The 20,209-nt window shown below is 30.8% G+C and overlaps 1 protein-coding gene across 2 annotated transcripts in view; it reads right to left on the bottom strand.

Annotated features, from left to right (window-relative positions):
• LOC118190972 (sodium/potassium/calcium exchanger Nckx30C-like) overlaps positions 1-20,209 on the bottom strand; it is a 206,838-nt gene that overhangs the window by 42,971 nt on the left and 143,658 nt on the right. The window contains exons 4-7 of one of the 2 annotated variants that reach the window (XM_035361770.2): positions 13,370-13,653; positions 10,421-10,618; positions 7,599-7,742; positions 455-574 (exon numbers count right to left, since the gene is read on the bottom strand). In XM_035361770.2, coding sequence (XP_035217661.1) covers positions 455-574; positions 7,599-7,742; positions 10,421-10,618; positions 13,370-13,653 — 746 coding nt within the window. Of the gene's footprint in view, positions 1-454; positions 575-7,598; positions 7,743-10,420; positions 10,619-13,360; positions 13,654-20,209 lie in introns of both variants that reach the window. The other variant, XM_035361764.2, reaches the window with a different exon arrangement.

Here is a 20,209-nt window from a genome sequence, read left to right as displayed (position 1 = left end):
AACTTTTGAAATCAACCTCGCCATATACTTCTACAATAAATCGATGCGCCTCAGCTGCAAATTTCTTCAAATTAAAGAAGTAAATCGAAAGTTTCCGCAAATGGAGCTCATTCGGCTAAAAACGCACGAAAAAAATATATGATGCTGATATTTCAAGGTTATTTGTTAGCAGATGTCCAACGTTACGATATAATGCTTTATACCAGACATTTTAAACATAACTTATTGGTGGCGCCATTTTTTCCGAACGGCGGAGACGTATTTGTACTCCAGATACAATTCGAAACATTTGCATTTAAACTATATTTTTACATCTGATTAGATACTAAAAGAAATAGTTTAATACAAAATGCTATCAATAGAAATATAGAAAAAAAAAAAAAAAAAAAAAAAAAAAAAAGGTAAAGAAGGGTGAATAATTTTAGTTCTTACTCAAGTTAGATAAACAGCTTACTTCATTGGGGATTGTCGCAGTTTCACCCACAAGAGATGCCCACCAGACCATAAGATACGAAAAGATGGCAATCCATAATATGCTTCCAATAAAAGAAATGTAGAAGTATTTCCTTTTTTCCTGAAACAAGACATCTCCTTTTTTATTTCGAAGACACTAACAGAGGAGTTTTTATTTCAAAGACTATTATTATTATTAAAACTTAACTTATAAGTGCAACAACTGCAAAAATTAATATAAATATCTTAGAATGAACATTGATGGAAATTAAGTACCAGCTCAGTGTTCTATGGACAACTAACATACATAATTTCATAGTAAAAATTCTGATGTGTACACCACATGACTTCCTTGTACGGAATAGTAAATTATACGCATTTTTTCGTGCATTTTCTTTAAACTTATTGGATTTAATTATATTTACTTCACCGACAGCGCATAAACCACAATAGAATAAGTGCATTCTTTAAAATTCACTCTATTTGTTTACCATAGCGACACTCTGGCGCTAGGTTCACTTAACAGTATTATATTTCGTTCATATTATAACTCAGAATGCACAAAATTTGTATCATTTCAAGAATCATCTAATCGTTGCCACATGTTCTATTCAAGTACTATAATAAAGCTAGAACGATGTATAAAAGAAATTAAGCAAACAAAACAAAAAAGAAACAGTTTTTCACAGACGATTGAGCATTTCTCATTCAATTAATTCAGTTCTCACTTCGCGACAAGGCAAAAATACATAAAAACTCAAAATATCTCTACTAAAAATGATTAATTATTAAAAGTTAAATTAATAATTAATAAAAATTAAATTATTAAAAATTAAGTAAATCTTAAACACTTATTTCCTCGAAAAAATTCCAGAAAGCATGACTTAATTAAGCATGACTTAAATCGCAATAATAAATGAAGGCGTTTATCTTTGTTGTTGCGAAGTTACGTTTCTCTAGATTGGCAACAAATTCACTACTCAGCTGTTTCAAATGTAAACAAGCAATGGCCGCCATCAAAATAGGCTTAGCGGCACTTAAACAACTTTTAAATTGTTGATAATTCTAAAAATATTGCATACAGATTTACTAAAGGCATAAAACCCTTAACCGGAAGATAAAAACAACATAATTCAATCATTTTTAAAGAAAAAAAATGTACAATTTACAAACATATAAAAGTAAAGAAACTGAGATCACTGAGCCGGGTAACAGAGTGGATATATTTATAAATATATTTATATACGTTTTGCGCGGTCGATTGAAACCAAAATACAAGGTGCACATCTACATGTTATAGTAGTCCTATATACAAAATTTCAACGTTCTGAGGCTACTCGTTTTTGAGTTATGCGAGATACGTACGTACGTACATACATAAATTCTCTTCAGAATTAATTTTAAAGCAGTTTTTTAGTTTTTTTGGAGGAAAAGAGTCTTTTATTCTGTCCTTGCGTACAAATATCACGCAAAAACATTGTTAAATTGCATTCAAAAGCGGTCCATACTTTCGTTGAAATATGCTGCCAGAAGCTTTTCGCGATTACAATACTTCCTTTTTACTTCGTACAAGGAAGTAAAAAGCTGTTAATACTTGCAAAAAACATCATATATTTCTATTGCATGAATACAGATTTTATCAAACTATCCCAAACAATTCATTTTTGGAAGTTTTTAATTTTGTAGCAACGGAGTGTTAATGGAGACGTGTGGATTTCGGTGTAGGCTGAAAAAATGTCACTGATAAGAAGTATAAAGGATACGTGAAAATAAGAAGTACTTCGCAAAATTCGATACGGATGAAATATGAAATAAAAAATACTAAATTCAAAATTCTATTCATTGATTTTTTAAATAAGCAAATATATAACAAATATTTTGCCAAAAAATAATAAACATCTTAAAAGACAAGTCAATCTGCAGCAGTTGCTGCGAATGAATGTATTTGAATATCGAAGCAAATTACTTGTCACGAAATGCGAATATTTTAGATAAGCCAGTGGCTTAATCTTTTAACAGTGTTTCATAGGATGTTTTTAATAGTAATCCTAATTTCAGTCTTTACTGTCTTATTCCGTTCTGTCTATGGCGCGGACATTCTCTCTAAAAAACACGAAACAATCCAAAGCAAAAGGACGGGAAGAAACATTGGTAAAATATAATTGCATAATTATTTGATCGTTTAAAATATAATCGCATAATTAACTCATTGTTCGCACGGCCTTGTTAATAAAATTTTTGGCACGGCCTTGCTAATAAAATTTTAAGAAATCAAGATCCACTTCTATCAAATTTCGAATCAGAAGTACAGATGGAGGACAAAATAATGCGAACACCTGTGGAAAAGTATGATGTATTTCACACCTGCAGTATAGCCGCGCCACCTGCAACAGAAATCTACCACCTAGTGAGCGTGGAGAGAAAGGTATCAGTCTCTCAACAGCAGTCACCTGCGTTGCATGCTTCGATCGAACTATCTGTGAAAAGTTGAATTGTCAGACCTGTCAGAGTTCCAAAGAGGAATGATACTTGGAGCGTATAAGTGAAGCATCGGTTACGGAAACAGCAAACCTTGTGGGTGTGCAAGGAGTATGGTATTAGCCGTTATGAGAGCGTATACGAAAGAGGGTAAGACGACGTCTTCAAAGCACAACAGTGGCCGAAAGTCAAAGCTGGCAGATAGGGATAGACGGGTCTTGAAGCGCATAGTAGCCCGAAAGCACAAGCAATTGTTATCCGAGATAAAATCCGAAATGAACAGTCATCTCCAGGACCCCATTTCAACAAAAACTGTCAAAAGGAAACTTCATGCTGCGAACATTTATGGCAGAGTGGCAATGCGTAAACCCTTGGTGACAGCGACTAATGCTTTCAAGCGACGCCAGTGATGCAGAGATCACAAAGGCTGGCCCCACAGTAGTGGCAACAGGTAATATGGTCAGATGAATCTTCATTCCCCCCCTTTCAGATGACCGGACGCGTTTATGTCTGGAGAACAACCAAAGAAGCGTTTCATCCTGACTGCCCCTTGCCGACTGTGAAGCATGGGAGAAGGCGCCATTATGGTATGGGGTGAGATAACTTGGCGCGGTCTTGGGCCACTTGTTATTCTGCATGGGAGGATCACATCCAATCACTATCTAAGAATTCCAGGGGATCATCTCTATCCTTTTGTCCAGACTGTATTCTCTGGTGAGCGACCGCTTTTTCAAACAACAACGTCCCTATCCACTTTGCTAAATGTATTCAAGAATGGTTCGAAGAGCCTGACGATCTAATCGAGCAACTCGCTTGGCCCCCTCAGTCTCCGGACTTGAATATTATTGAAGATTTATGGACATATTTGGAATCCAAACTTCGTTCCCGATTTCCACCTCCATCCGAACTTTCGGAATTAGGGACCGCTCTGCAGGAGGAATGGCTTAATATTCCTTTAAATATTGTCCATGATCTTTATGCATATATCCCACGTCATATTCAATCTGTACTTCAGTCAAAGGGTGGTCCAACCCCCTATTAATAAAGATTTTCCATTATTTCACACGTGTTCCTATTATTTTCTCCTCCATCTGTAAGCAGGGTTACCATATGTTGCTGAAAGTCCAAATTGGTGCTGTGTTTTATTCAAGCATTTTTTTATTAATACCGATAAGAGTTAAATAAGCATCTTTTCTAACAGTGTTTCGTAATATATAAATATGTAAATACATACTGCAGATTATTTTACCTTTTTTTGTACTATTTTACCGTGTTGTAGGGCTAAATTGTTTTTTTTTGTTGACTGAAGAAAAAAACTTTCCAAGGATACCAAGTAGTATTTCCTTCAGAGGTTAACAAATAGATTAGTGCAATACCTTTCAAAATGACTGAAATAGGCGCTAACAACTTTATCTCTTTTCATGTTTGAATTCCATTAGATATGAATATCAAACTTCGTTTATTTTTAATTAAGGGGACGGTGGACTTTAAAATAGATAAAAATCAACAAAAATATTGAATTTGTTTTTTTACTCCCATATACGTAACTACATCGTATGCAAAAGACTGAATTCAAATATTCTTATTTTTACAGAAGTTACAAGCATTTAAAATGTGTAAAAAACATAAACTTTGCCCTTTAAATTTTGGAGAAAAATGTAAAAAAATGTATTTCAACAGTTTTTTACTGATGTAATAATTTATATATTTGCTCAAAAGAAGTGTTTACTTCTGAGAAAAGGCTAGAAATGTCAGTATTAACAACTATTAATGAATTTAACTTTGTTTATGTGAATGCTCTACGCTTAGAACAGGAGGAAACAATCTTGTTTTTCCTACTCGTTGCAAAAAAGGGTGATCAAAATCGCTTGAACCAAAGCAAAAATAGAAGTTTACCTGCTTGGAAAAAAAAAGAAATAGTAAAAAAATATTGTAAAGTAATTAAAAGATAATGTAAATAGTAACAAATGAAGCTAAAACATATGATGCGAGTGAATTTTAAAGGTTTCATTGGATATAATGCATAAATTGTTTCTACCTCTAACTTCGAATCACGCACCAATTTGCGATATGTTTATTTTTCTCATATTAATATTATGAGACTAAAAATAGTTAAGCGATACGAAAATGTTATCTAGTGTTTACATATTCATATTTAAAGTTAATTTGCTGTTTCTCATGACCATGTATTAAAGGTAAGTTTGAAGAAAATCTTTAAACGCGATTTTCTCAAAACAAAATTTTTAGCAGTTTGTATGTCTTTAAAATGCTCCCTGAGTCTCATTTTTAGTTAAAAATGAATTATATTTGGAAGAAACTATCTTATTATATGTTACAATAGATATGTGTATGCATTTTTGGATATGAGGTTATTAAGAAGTTCAAACTTCGGATTATGTTTAACAAAAGGTGATATTTTCCCGAAAACTAGGTTTAAGGTGATGTGTTGTATATGGAGGTGTAAGTGTTATGAGCAATCTTACTGAGTTAAAAAGAATTGCTACAAATTAAATTCTCTTGTTGTTCTACACTTATAAATAATGCAGAATTCTGTTTTTACATGTAAAATTTTGTAAACGTGTTAATTATTAATATATATGTTGTAAGGACCTTATTTCATTCTAACCAATTATTTTTAGTTTGACTTTCCTTTCCCTCCTGATTTCAGTTTCCTGCTGGAACGTAAATTTTTCAGTGACGTGGTATGCTAATCTAAACGTGTTTCAGAAGCAGTATTTAAGATGCATTTCAAGAGTTCGAGATAAGTAGCAGCGGAGATAGTTCCAGATATATGCTGAATTGTTTGAATTTAGTTCTTTAGTCGGTTTAGACACCTTTCAGTTTATGCTGATATTGCTAGGCTCGGTTTTGCTATGTGCAGCCGATTTAGCGTTAAACTAAGGAGCCAGTCATTAGCCATCTTAATTTAATGCGCATTTTACATTTTTATTTTCTGTTAATTTAGTTAGTCACAAGTGGTGGTGAATTGTGAGCACCAAGTGCATTTGTTTAATTTAGTTTAAATAAAAGAGGTTATTTAAACCTTCTTCTGCAGTATTTATTCTTCAAAGATATAGCAAGTATTCGCTACTTCGTCTTCTACGTAGAGTCTACATTTTATGCTACCAAAGAGAGTGAGACTCTATAATGTGTCTGAGTTAATATTACTCAGATTATCCATATTTAAATAAAAAATAGCCTACTTCCTCGATTACGCCAAATTCTTGTTTTAATTTTGCTTGAAATATTTAGGTGCATAATTTCTGGGAATCAAATTGTTTGTTTTCAGTTTTTTTAAGATAAAAATGCAGGATGAATAATATTAAATATAAATATAAAATTTTGGAGTTTAAACATATTGACAGAACTATTATAAATATTCAGTTATTAATGATGAAACTTAATATAGTTTATATTTTCGTATTCATTTGACAATACAGGCTAATTTTAAAATAATAGGTTTTCGAAATTTATGCAGTTAAAAACGGAAACTTATTTTAGCAAAGCTTTAGAAATGCGAATACTAATTCTGAAAGTGCACTTCTAAGCGATTTTGGATTTACAGACCAGATTCAGAATTACAAAAAATATTAGTGGTATAACAAAATGCTGGTGAATGATGCATTCTCCTTTTCTTTTCAAACAACCGATAAATATCGTGGAAAAAGTATAATACTTTGATTTACTGCAAATTTCATCTTTTGCATGATTTGCTTTGGTCCATATTTATTCAAATTCAGCTGTACAATACAGTTTCCGTCATTCCATCTAGTTTTAAAGTTTCGAATGTACGTTCTTCCCCGGGCATAATGAAATACGGTATATGACTTATTAGATTTGACAACTGTTTTCAGAAACGTATTGGTGCCGGTACCGCAGATCTAGATTTGATGTTGGTTAGCTAAGTGTTGCAATAAACATCATCTGCGAAAGTGAAATGTGAAAGAAAAATGTCACCTTCAAAATGATCCTTTCTGTGCTTTGACCATGCGTGTTATTAGCTGACACACTGAGAAACCTTCACATTTAAAAACAAAATATATTTTTTTAAGATAAAAATTTATTTAAAACTTTGTTTATATGCCTATATGTTATTTCAATATTAAGGTTTAAAATTTAATTTATCAGACAGTCGTCAGTGCTTCATAAATGCTTAGAAATTTAATTATCTAAGAATTAAATAAAAAAATAAGTTAACATCATTTCTTTTTTTTAAATTTAGCCCTTTTTTATAGTTTTCCACTTTTACCATATGTAATTTTCAGCATTATTTGAGAATAAGGTTTTACTTTTGGTTTATGAACTACAGTAAGGTTTTACTTCTGGTTTATAAACCACAGAAACATATAAGTAAAACTAAATTAAAAAAAAACTTTATATAACTAGAAAATTTATAATTACAAAGCGAAAATAATAATAATTAAAAAAATACGTGACATTTTTTTTTTTTTTTAAATTAGAAAACTTGTTGCTCTCAAATTTTTCCTCTTCATTAAAACCTAATATGTCTTTTGAATATAATTAATTCAACATTTGTTTCTGAATTAATCCATTTTAAAACGTAAACCTCAAAATGCATATAAAGAAATTTTTTTTATACTTTTAAATCACCACTATTCCACAAAAGGCACAAATTTAATAAATGCTTTAAGAAATGTAAGACTTACTGGTTTTCTTGTATCAGGAAGTGTTAAATATAAAGGATATATTATAGGTGCTAGCAAAACGTAATTTAACCGTTTATGCCAAGTATCTGGCCACGAAAGGTCTAGTGGTTTCTCCCCATCCTCCTCTTCAACAGGCTCTGGAGGCTGCAATGAAGTAAACAAATGAAATTTTTAAAAATATGTATTACTGTATACACGTTATATACGTTGTTGTTAATTCATAAATTAAGGCAATATATTAGAATTTGAGTTGAAAAATAAATTTGAAATGTTTCAGATTTTACAGGTCTCCCAAAGGGATCTTTCACAGTTTAATATGGTTTTTCGGAAGAGACTATCAAGAGAGATGTACAAGGTAGTTTCGCGAACATTTTATAGGATACTAGATGAATATACATTTAGTTTAACATAAGAACATTATACATCTTCTGTATATTTGAAAAGTGAAAAATATATAACGTAATTCTGTCAAAATATTTAATGCGTTTAATTAATTGAGTCCAGAATTAAAAGCATATCTGTTTAGCTAAATCAGATTTAAAAAAAAATCTTAAGAACTACATCTATTGCTTTTTAATTAGTTTATTAAGCTATAACAAACAGATTATATTTGAAATATAAATATCTAACATTTTACCAAAAGGCAATAGACTCGGTTAAAAAGTGAAACAATGCATTTACAGCGAATCAAAGCAAAATCAAATTTTGAGACAAAAACTCTTTCGGGCTAAAAATAAAAAAAATAAAAAAAACTTATAATCAAATTTCTAATTCAGGAAATTAAAAGAAAATTGAAAATGTTTTGGTATTAAAACTGAAATTTAAAGCCCGATTTTTATGATTTTACTGCTCTCTTGCTGCCTAACCAAGATTGTGCTTAGTGACACCGACTGCCGTAAGAAGGCCTCTGGGTCGAATCTCAGAGAAGCCATGGATGTTGGTAAATGTTAAGTGTCTGTGCGCCATGGAGGCACTCTAAATTTAGGACGAGCCGAAAGTCCTCTCGAGAAATTGGTTGTAGGAGAACGGGGGGTGAGAGACCCTAGAATCCATCCCCCAGCAGTTCTTTTTCTCAAAATGGGGGGCTGAACTGATATATGGGCTGTCGGGCTGTCAGATATATGGTGTGCAAGTCTCTTGACAACACAGACGTATTTGACTCCTTGCCACGATGAATGTCGTGGGCTTGTGCTGACCATTGTCAGACAAGTGAGAGTGGTAACAACAACAAATGATTTCTTGAAAACTGTGGATGCGATTTATTTAAAATAATATTTAAGGCTACGTATCATAACCAAATCGCGAACGAATAAAAGCGCAAAATATCATTTAAAGTATTAATTCTGAATACTTAAAGCAAAATCCGGCTTCTTGGTCAATATTAATGTTCATCAAAAGCAGCTACCATGTTTATTATCGGGATTCTTACACAAAGTATACGGTACTTTGAATTTATAAATCTAAAATCATTCTGAATAGTATAGTTAATACTTGAGGAATAAGGTTACAACAAATTCAACCATGTCTGTCAAAATTTGGTCAGAAGGGTAGTTAAAATTTCTGTACTTTCGGAAAAAATTGAAAATTACTATCAAGATTACGCAATAAGCAGAAAATGTCAAATTTCTGTTGCAGAAATAAGTGTCAGGATATTCTCAACCCATTCTTCTATAACCGAAGAGTTATCGTGTACTCTAGCTAATTAATGTACTTGCCCCTTCATAGCGATCGATATTCACCTTTTAGCAGAATTTATTGCTTATATAAATCTTAGGCGTGATGTAGCGAGAAGACCACCTCTTGGACAAGTATTTTATGTCTTCCTCTTACGTTGTTCATTTCTGGGAAAATAGAGAAATGAATTACAATCCACAAGCGTTTGCCACAGACCACTCTGGTAAAGCTTTCATGCTCTTTTCTGTATAGAAATCAACATGGGAATATACTGATGTTCATTCTTGTTAATTTATTATTGCTCAAGAAAGACGATAGTCGCAAAAGTGCATTTGTTAAATGAAAAAACAAAGATGGACGTTCTGTTACTCACTTAAGGGCCTTGTATTTTTTCGAGTGGTTTGTTAAAATGCATATTTATATCCAATATTTAAAAGAAGTTCGATAGGACACTCGATTTAAGCTGTTTATACATTTGTCTCAAACATTAGTTATAATTTATGTGAATGACAAATTAAAGAAAAGTAGAGTATTTAGTGCGACAAATGACAACTAATTAAATTTGTGCTGTTTACAATTGATTTCTCTTCGTTTAAAGTAATTAATTATAGCATAGTTTCTGAAAATTTTGTGTTTCAGTTTTCAAACGCTAGACAGAAGAATAAGAAATAAAAAATATTGTTATTAGAGTAAAACGTAAAAATTTTAGATTTCAATAAACTGATGAATAATGTTTCAAAATAATTGGTTACCGGTGAAATATCCCATTACAATTAATGTATTTTGTAGCTCCTAGACAATATACAGCATACACAGCGCAAAACAGAAAATGGGACAGCTCTGTATCTCCTATTCTACTGCGCCGATTGACGAAATTTAACTTGCGTTTTTCATCTCTCGAAAGCGCGATTTACAGTATATTTAAGTATACTTCAATTTTTAATTAGAGTAAGACTCCTGAATTTTCACAGAACATGGGCATTGGTAGTATATGTTAAAAGTGCATCTGTACTGTTTGCAGTAAAATTTAACCTTGCAAACATTGTTAGGTAATAAATTATAAAACGTTTCACGTAGAAAATAATATTTTGCTGCTTCAGTATTTTGAAGTGGTAGAAGCATTTCATTAAGATTCATAATTAACTTACCTGTGATCCAACGGAGTTGGAATGGGGGATATTTTGATTTGAATTTTGCATCTGAATTTTAGATTCCGATGGCATGACAATGTTGACATTCTGGGTGGAATCTGTATGACTTTGAGGTATGCTGTTGACGGAATCTGACCTGAGGACAGCTCCATCGCCAGGGTCGCTACGAATGCTTCTCGTCATATTATTTGCTGTCTGAAATTTCAAATATGTAGAAGGGGTTTTCAAATAGACTTTGATGTAATAATGACATTGACAATAATTGTTATACACAGTTACACATCAATAAAAATGTTTATAAATATTTTTAAAAAAATTTTATAAAAATCTCTCAGAGAGAATAAATGGTGAGGGTTTTGCTCGAAATTAAAGAAAAAGATTATTTACTTATTTATATTTATTTTTTATTTCTGAATAATTAAATAATTTTTTTTGAGCAGGAGAAATATTGCTCCAACTGTCACGGATGACAGTTATGGTCATACAATTACACTGAAATTAGAATAACATTCAAAATTATTTATTCAAAATAAGAAATGCTGTTTTAATCGTCAGCGACAGTGTAGATATAGAGCAAAGCCTATGTTCCTTATAATTTAAACTAAGCATTTCTACGCCATTGAAAAATTGATAGCAGCATTGTCCTTTCAGAAAAGATTTAAAAATTGAAGAAAAATTTTGATAATATACGTTAACATATGTAAAAAATATAACGCTAAACTAAAAAAAAAATAATACATTCATGTAAAAATATAATACTATCGAAATGGAAAAAAAAAAAAAAAAAAAAAAAAAAAAAAAAAAAAAAACTGCCAGGAAACTAATTCTGCTTCTCTTGCAAGACATCACATTTAAAATAAAATCTGTAAGAAATAACAAAAGTATTCCTAAATTGAACTGATAATCAGATGAGTTAATAACTTTAAAATTAGCTTTCCATTAATCGACAGCTGTGTACATGGCAATGGATTTACTAGTTTATTATTTTATTTCATATCTATTTACATTTTACTTATTAATTTATTTTATTACGCCTCGTAGGAAGTTAATTGTTTGAAAAAATTGTTATTTATTTTTTTAACGTACGTAAAATAAAAAGTTATACACGATCAAGGCCCCCACAACCGAGAGGCAGAAGAAAGGAAAGCTAGAAGCAGTCCTAAAAGTGTTTTGCCTTTGCGTAAAAACAAATGCCTTTTATTTAGCTTTCACGTGGTCTCGCATATAAGCGATTCTCAGAGTGAGCATATTAAGCTTTGATTTGTCTTTTAAATTTAATAAATTTATTGTTTATTAAGTTAAATCCTTATTTTAATTTTCAAAAATAGAAATAAATGCTTTTCTAAATTAAAAAAGCATTTAATTTATAAATATCCAACTGATCGTTTTTTTAAACATTTTCAACTTTTTGTGATTAACAAAAGATTAGAGTTGCCATTATGCGAAAAGAAAGACGTTTAATTTATCTTGTATACTCCTTCTTGCACAGGCATATCTTAGGGTGTTGCTATTCAAAAAAGGTTAGATCTTTATTTATTTATTTAAAAAATTTAACCAGTCAGTTGATGATTAATAAGCTGAACGATTTAAAAGTAGAAAACGCATTTCTTAATAATTTGCGTTTTTCCTTCTCTTTTTAATAACTTGTATAATTCATACGGATTAAAAATTTTTTACTAATATGACATTCAACTGATAACTTTTAAGAGCTCCTGCAGCTTTTGTGTGATTATAAAAAAATATTTAAATTCAACTAGTTAAGTTAATAAGAAACATATTTAAAAATGAAATTAGTTTAAAAATTTTCTCATTTAAAAAGTTTTAAAATATTATGTTAAATATTAAAAAGCATTGTTTTTGTAAATTTTAGTAGTAAAACCTTTTTTGAGATTTAAATAATTTCAAGGATTCTTATTGCAAGTCTTTTTTTTATTTATTCAATTATTTAATTTTTTTGCTAAAGATGGTAATTTTAAGTTATATGCAGAATACTTGCAAAGACGAAATAGTATTTTACTTAATCGAAGCAAAGAATTTGACTGTAGGTTTCCAGTAACAAATATACACTTAAAAATACTCCTTTATTTTGGAACCTGAATATTTCCTTGCTCATGGACTTTATTAGATATCATAAACAAATTTATACCTTTCGGAGGATTCCAAAATAATCTGATTATTGGATTAAACATTAAAATATCAGAGAATAATCTTCATTTCGGAAACTGTTTATGATCTCAATTTATAACTTTAATAACATTTTTCCGTGACTAGCAAAACTGCTTTTGCCGTCTATCAGACAGCTCTTGAAGAGGCACGAATGTAAAGAGGAAACGAAAAAGGGTTGTTCCTAGGAGTTGTTCCGAGGAAGGCAGCAAGAAGTAGCTGAAAATATTTGTTCCATTACTGAAATTTCGCTCAGCGAATGAACATAGCAAATAATAGGAATACATGCCCTTTTTTAAATTCCTCCTATTGGCTCACACTCTCCCTATATATCTTTTTCAAATTTTCAATCGTTAATAAAATACTTTTTATTCATCCACTCAAGTTCAAATGCATTTTTTTAAACTTGTAGTGGATGACACTTGATGTTAACACAGTTTTTTTACATATTAAAGCTAATTCTTACTTATTTATTTTTGTTTATCGGAACTAAAGATATACTGTTTATATCGGCACTAATGATATATTAATATAGTTTCATAAATTAGAAACGAAAAAAATATTAAAAATCTAAATAAAATTTTTCTTTGTTGATCTAAGTAGGATTAATTTTTTTTATATTACTTGTTAATATATTAACTGAGTTTTAATAATAAGATTAAATAATATTCACATGGTTTGTGATAAAATATGCATCTAAAATATTAAAACATACAGCTATTTAGATAATTATTGAAAAGAAGAAAAGAATATATAAGTGAAACAGAAGCTGACCCAAATTACCCGGACGTTGCTCGTGGGTGACATTTCGACAGGGGGCATCTGGCCATCAGGTGCCCCCTCACCCCCACCCACATTCGATGGCATGATATGCCCACTTGCAGATTCTACCATTGAGGGATGAGCACCGTGCGTGCAGTCGGGACATTCAGAGCATGCTGGACAAGATACGCTGTTAGGAACTCCCTTGCCTGTCATTCCGACAGTCCCATTGGTCTTCTGGGCTTCCAACAGTACCCTTAAGGAAGCAATGGCATGCAACTGATTGGCTTTGTCATCCAATTTACCTGAAAGAAATTTCTCAAATTATTGGTCATAGTTTATAAAGTAAATTAATTTATACTTTGTAAAATATCTGACATCAGAATTTTGACAGAAATTTATGGACTTATCTTACTATCGGGATATTTTTATTTTCTCCCTAAATACACATTTAAATTTTAATACGAACATTTATAAGGATGTTCTGTAACTTCAATACATACCTAATCCATAGTCTTGAAAAGTAATTGTGAGGAATTTTAGTCATAGTGATTAAGCTAGATTATGAAAACACTACATACAGTATATTTCAATATTTCTGACAAAACTGCGGTAGTAAAACTGACATTTCCTCCTCTCATTAATTTTATTCATAAGATTACTGTGTGTTGCAGCAGGTGAATAATAGATAACTTTATAAGACATATTATTGCTAATTCGATAATTACTTCGGTTTTGAATAATCATACATCTAAAATATGAAAAAAAAAATAAAACTAATTTGTCACGAGCATTTGCATTCCTTTAAATATTTTCCATGTTTTCATTCATGATATTTTAGAGGGCATTTCTTATTGCCAAGTGTAGTAAATTCTTTTCTTTAAAACATCTTATACAAAAGAGAATAAGGAATAAATTTTTAAGGCTAGCACAGTTAAATAAATATTAAAGCAATAAATTGCAGATAAAGGTTTAATTAGTGCATATTTACGACAAAGGATACTAGAATTTGTCAAAATCAATACCTAGCAAGAAATTTTAGAATACTTGAACGCTTTTTATGCTTAGCTAAAAAAAGTGTTTCTAACAATTGATTAAAATTATTAACAAAAATCAAAACAAAGTACTAACAAGATAAACTTTCTTTGTAATTTATTTGCTGGTGAAATTTGTGCTTTTTGTTGAATTTATTGTATCGAATTTTTAGCATATATATTTGCGAATATTTTACTGACTTTAATGAAATTACATTACATTGATAAAAAATTATCTCGGAGCAAAGAAAAAATGCACAACTATTAATGTATAATTACTTAGATTGACATTCTTGCAAAACAATTTATGACAATTTAAGTGGGAATTTCAACTAAAACGGTTTTTTTTCTTTAAACTTCCTGTTTTTGCAAATGATAAAGATTTTAATTTGTAATTCCTTCAGTTATGCACAAGTTATATCTATTAATATAGGTCTTAGTTATTATGAATTTTCTGTTTGGTTATTGTGAAATACATTTCCATAAGTCGAAAATGTGGCCTAAATAGTGAAAACTACCCTAGTAGTGACTAAATTAGAGTGAATTACAATCTAGATCCTATAAACGTAACAGCACTTTGCTAGTTATTATTTATTTGAGAAAAATTGTACTCAGAGTGTGCATGTTATGAAATTAGACCGGCGTTTTTATTGATAGGACTAGTTAACCTGCTTTGAATCAATAATTGTTCCCAATTTATAAAACCATCATTTATTTAGAAATTTATAAAACCATCATTTATTTAATGGACACATAAATTTTAATAGCGTCTCTTTTAATAAATTCCCTTCAATAAGCATAACTTAACGTAACTTCATTAAACGTAGCAAAGCTTGTTTCGATTTCAGTACTTATTACAGTTACCGAAACTTTTAGCTAAATTATTTTAAGCAGTCTTTCGAATGCAAATCGGACTATAATGTTCTAAATCTCGTGAACATATCAAAGGGTATCCGATTTTAAGTACTACAAGCTGTTGCAAAACGAGAAGCCATTGAAGCAATCATGGCTGTAGCTCATTATAGGAATGATGTCTCTTTATGTTGCTATAAAATTCTAGAGGTTACGCTCGAGAGTTAACGAAACAGTATAGGGAGTCAATAATACAGAAGATTTCATATGCGATGAAATACAGTACCGTTTTCTTATTTGATAAAATGAACCATAGCTTTGAAGCATAATAGCTCAGTAACACCGATAAATTTGAAGTATAATAGCTTAAAATAACACCGATAAATTGAAATTCCGTATTCCACCCAGAACAGCGATTAAGTAAACAAAACTGAATTTTTTAAATTAAAACTGAATTAGACCACAAAACTGAATTTTTTAAAACATTCGTTAATTTCTTTGTTTGCTATTAATTTATTTATATTAAAAATATTTCAGAATGAAAAAATTATTTATTTATTAACGTAATACACACAGAAGAAGCTCAGAATCTGTCTTTAAAATTAATGAAACTAATCTGTATTGTATTTGAGGTCAAATGTAAAAGATCTTAACGTATGTTCACATTGAATCATATAATGTATGAGTATTTAAAGTTTAGCAATAAAGTACCTTCATAGTATTTCAGTTTATTTTGTAAAAATTTTTAATTAAATTTAAAAAAATTGTTTTAACTCTACTAACTTTTCCTAGTCGTTTCTATCTGGATCAACTCAAAATATATGCATATTTGCAAATTTAGTAAGTGCATATGAGGAGAAAGTGTCAAGATACAGAAATTAAAAACTAGGACTGCCCAGTTGCGTGATAAAATTCTTGCGACCTTCCATAATATCTTCATTTTTTAGCTGTTATTTTTAGCTGGCAAAAAATTGCTTCAAATAACTGATTTAAAGTAATAAGAAATAAACTTCTGTTATGACAACTTTTCCGTGTTTAATTTTTAATAGTTATGAGTAAAGATATAAAAAAACCATAACCATTACTCGTAAAACTGGCATAACCATTACTCGTAAAAAAAGTTTATCCAGTTACTTTGATGGAAGTTTGAATGTGCTAAAATTATGCATTGCTTATTTATTGAGAAAATATTATAACTCTCAGTTGCTTCAAGTGGCAGAGGAGCTTTAAAACATATTTAAATTTGATTTTTTTCTAAGCTCTTCTTAAAATATTTTTATTTCATTTTCTTTCCAATGCATTAATTCTTCATACTGAAAGTAATTTTTGCCTGAATAATGAATCATAAACGACAGCATACTCAGTTTGTTTAAAAGGTTCTTCCGTGGATTGGCAAAGATTGAGAATCTGCATTCTTTCCTCTGAATAACAAGTTTAATATTTGACAATTATATGGCACTAATAATCAGAGGCAGATGGGGCTACCGCAAATTTAGGGAAACGTTCCAAAGCCCCGGTGGCCCTAACGTCTCCTCACCACCTGATATCGATGGTTTAAATATGGATGAACATTAATCATAACTGTAGGATTCATGCAGCAAAAAACAATAAACTCTTTGGAAGGAAAAAAGATTTAATGGCATTCCGCCTTTCCCCCCCCCATGACAGAACACATAAACTCTTAGTAAACATACTAAAGCTATCGTCTCAACCCTGTTGTCATTACAGCTTCGGAAATTCATAACTGTTAGATCTAATGTTTTACTTCACAGCCTAACAGCAAGGAATTTTCCGATTCCAATACCCCGAAGATTTCCGTCATCCCATGGTGTTGGGGCTGGGAATTTCAGAATCGCGGATCTGCAGAAAATCAGAAATAAATTCGATGCAATAAAACATATTATACATGTTTTTATGCTTTTAATATAAACCGTATACATCCTGCATTAAGAAAAGCAATGGAATATCAGAGACCAAATATCTGCGTAGGAGAGCTGGATATATTTACTAACGATTCGGGTTATGACAATGGAATTGGTCCAAAATATGAGATTTATTTGTTTGGTATGTAGACTACGGCAAAATTAGACTTGAATCTTACAATTCGGCTACCGTATTTGCTCTTAAATAGATTGATGAAAACCTGACTGCAAAAATATTAATATATACGTATACAGACTCACTATCTGATTTGCAAGCACTAGTATATGCTGATAATAACTGATATTTTGGTCACATATATAAAAGATCTCCTTGTAAAAATTGAGAAAATATATGAAGTGAAAATGAACTGGGTGAAAACTCATACTGATGTCATAGGCAACAAGAAGGTCGACATGCTGGCCAAAGAGGCAACTATGTTTAATGCCGGGAATGCTTTCGGTATTCAAGCATAAAAAAGAATTATTATTGGCAAAATCAAGGACTTTTATTATGATTGCTGGGAAGATAAATGGAACCTTTCGGAAAAAAAAGAAAGATTATTTGTTGAAGTTTGAAGTTTCTAAAAATATGATATGCGATTTTGATTACAATCAAATAATTACTGGACACAGGTTCTTCTCGGAGTACCTGAAAACATTTAATTTCCAAAATAATAGTCCTTGTAATTTTTGTAGTGCTGAAGACAATGCACGACATTTTGTCGAAGACTGCGTATTTTTGCGACATGCTAGAAAAAAAACATGGTAACATAAAATAATTCTATTGCCACAGAAAGAATTTAGATTTTCAAAGGAGGGGTGGATTTTCTTTCTTTATTTCTTGTGAACTATGTTTGTAAGAAAAGTGAGAGTAGTATTTTAGGTTTAATACAATTTTCCTAAACTCGTGCAGCTACTTAGAGTGCTCGAAGTGTCAAAGTGACGGCTATTAACAAGCAGAAAAAAAAAAAAAAAAAAAAAAAAAAAAAAAAAAAAAAACAATGCGAGCGATTGCTTGAACAGTATTGGTCAACACTGTGTCAGCATGGAACATAATTCTTAGGTGCACTTCGGTATCGCGACCGAAGGAGAGGCTTCAAGGAGGAACGAATGGACAGCTATTGCTCTTGTGACGCTGAATCTCTGAAAGTTGCTGTTTCCATTTTATTTTGCACTTATTTAGCAGTTATCCGCAGTATCTAGCATGAAGATACATTTATTTCGAATTCCTTCAGCGAGACAATAAATGTGTAATTGTAAATTTAAAAAAAAATCCATTTATTCGTTATTTCATACATGAAATTGGTCGGCAAAACATTTTCAGTCATCTTGTTTTAAGTGCAGCAAAACTCATGTGACATAATAGAAAATACCACTGGAAGCCTATTGATTCATTCTAGAAGGACTTCCTTCGGTTTCGATACTGATGCGCAGTTATAAATTATTCCAGCAAGAATTGCTGCACATACCGCTGTAATTTCTTAACGAAAGACCTTTAGTACTTTAGTATAACCGATTTCCTGCTCTGCTCGACGTTTATCAAGGTCCTTCAAAGCCATTTTGATTTACGATCATGTATCACAAATCACATATTACATTATGAGAGTACCGAGATGTGCTAAGGAAAAACGCTATATTGCATATTGTAACGATAATTCAATTCACCTTCGGAACCAATAATCAGATATCATCTGTTAAATTGTGCATTTTCTGACGGACTGTGTATTTATATTTAATCCATTACATCTTTAATTTTCTATATTTATTTCAAAATTTAAATTCTCTAAATTTCCCATATTTACGAAAATTAGCTAGTATGTGTGCATGAATACATATATGTCTATTATAAACGCGTTAAAAAGTTTTAAAATTAATTCACAAACGAAACCTTATTAATTAACAATCAACCTCATTAAAAATGCAAAAATAATAAAGTAACTAAAATATTTCAAAAATGTGCATAATTACACTCGGTGAACATAAAATTAGCCTGCCTAAAAAAGGTGAAGGTACTTAGACAAGGTGAAGGTACTTAGACAAGTAAAACAGAGCAAGCCAGACATCATTTTCCTCAAGAGTGCAATATTATCTAATCTTATTCTGTAGTGGATAAAATTAAGCAGACAATGATAGTTACTATTAAAGTCATTTAATTAAATAACATTTAAAATTCAACAAGAAACAGTTCCAACCCTTAAACGATCGAATCCTAATTATAATGTGTACCACACTTTCCTACATTAATCATCAACTAAATTACATTTTCAAGCAGCACTCAAATTAGCAGATTAACCTAAGTCCTGTTAAAAGAAAGAAGTAAAATTTTTTCATTTCGCAGGGAAAAAATAGAGGAAACATTTTATGTATTTGCAACTAGTTTAGCTTCTAGTTGAGGCTTTGCATGTTTAGACTGCGTATTTTTAGGTTTAAAAAAGTTAAAAATTAAACATTTCATTATAAAGTGAATAAAGAAATGATGTTTTTATTATGAACGTGAATTTTAAACTTCAAGTCACATTCTCAAACGAGCCAGTGAAAAAGATCCGTACATCAGCTATGTTTTGAATAAGTAAAAGATCTCGACTGTGCTTAATTTTGTGGCAGAATAATATTACTACAAGCTCCTCATCTATTGTTTTGCAATGTTGTCCTGAACCAGATCGTTTGTAATAGGTTTTATATGCTGTATCTCTACGTTCCGAGAGTTAATTTTTAAATTATTAGGTCTGTCGTAACTCTTTATTTTTAAAGAAATCATGTTAAGCCGATAAACTGGAGGAAATTACGAAATCCAGAGATTCGTGAACAAATACACTCGTATGCAAAATAAAGAAAATTCGCACATTATATCGAATTTCTGTGAAACTAATGGACACATTTTAATGAAATTTGGTATTAATATATATTTATAACAGAGAAAGAGATGTATCATTCAAAAGCCATTTTATGTACACATAATTATCAGTAAAGCTCCTAATGCAGGGATCTCAGAAATCAATGTTGTGATATCGAACTGAAAATAAGTCTAACATGGAATGTGGTCTCCTCTCATA

The sequence above is a fragment of the Stegodyphus dumicola genome, chromosome 2 (assembly GCF_044657685.1).
Source record: "Stegodyphus dumicola isolate Sdum_Otavi_A_Nest chromosome 2, ASM4465768v1".
NCBI classification, from domain to species: domain Eukaryota; kingdom Metazoa; phylum Arthropoda; class Arachnida; order Araneae; family Eresidae; genus Stegodyphus; species Stegodyphus dumicola.
Note: the sequence above shows the minus strand (reverse complement) of the source record. Positions and strands in the feature narration are given on the sequence as shown.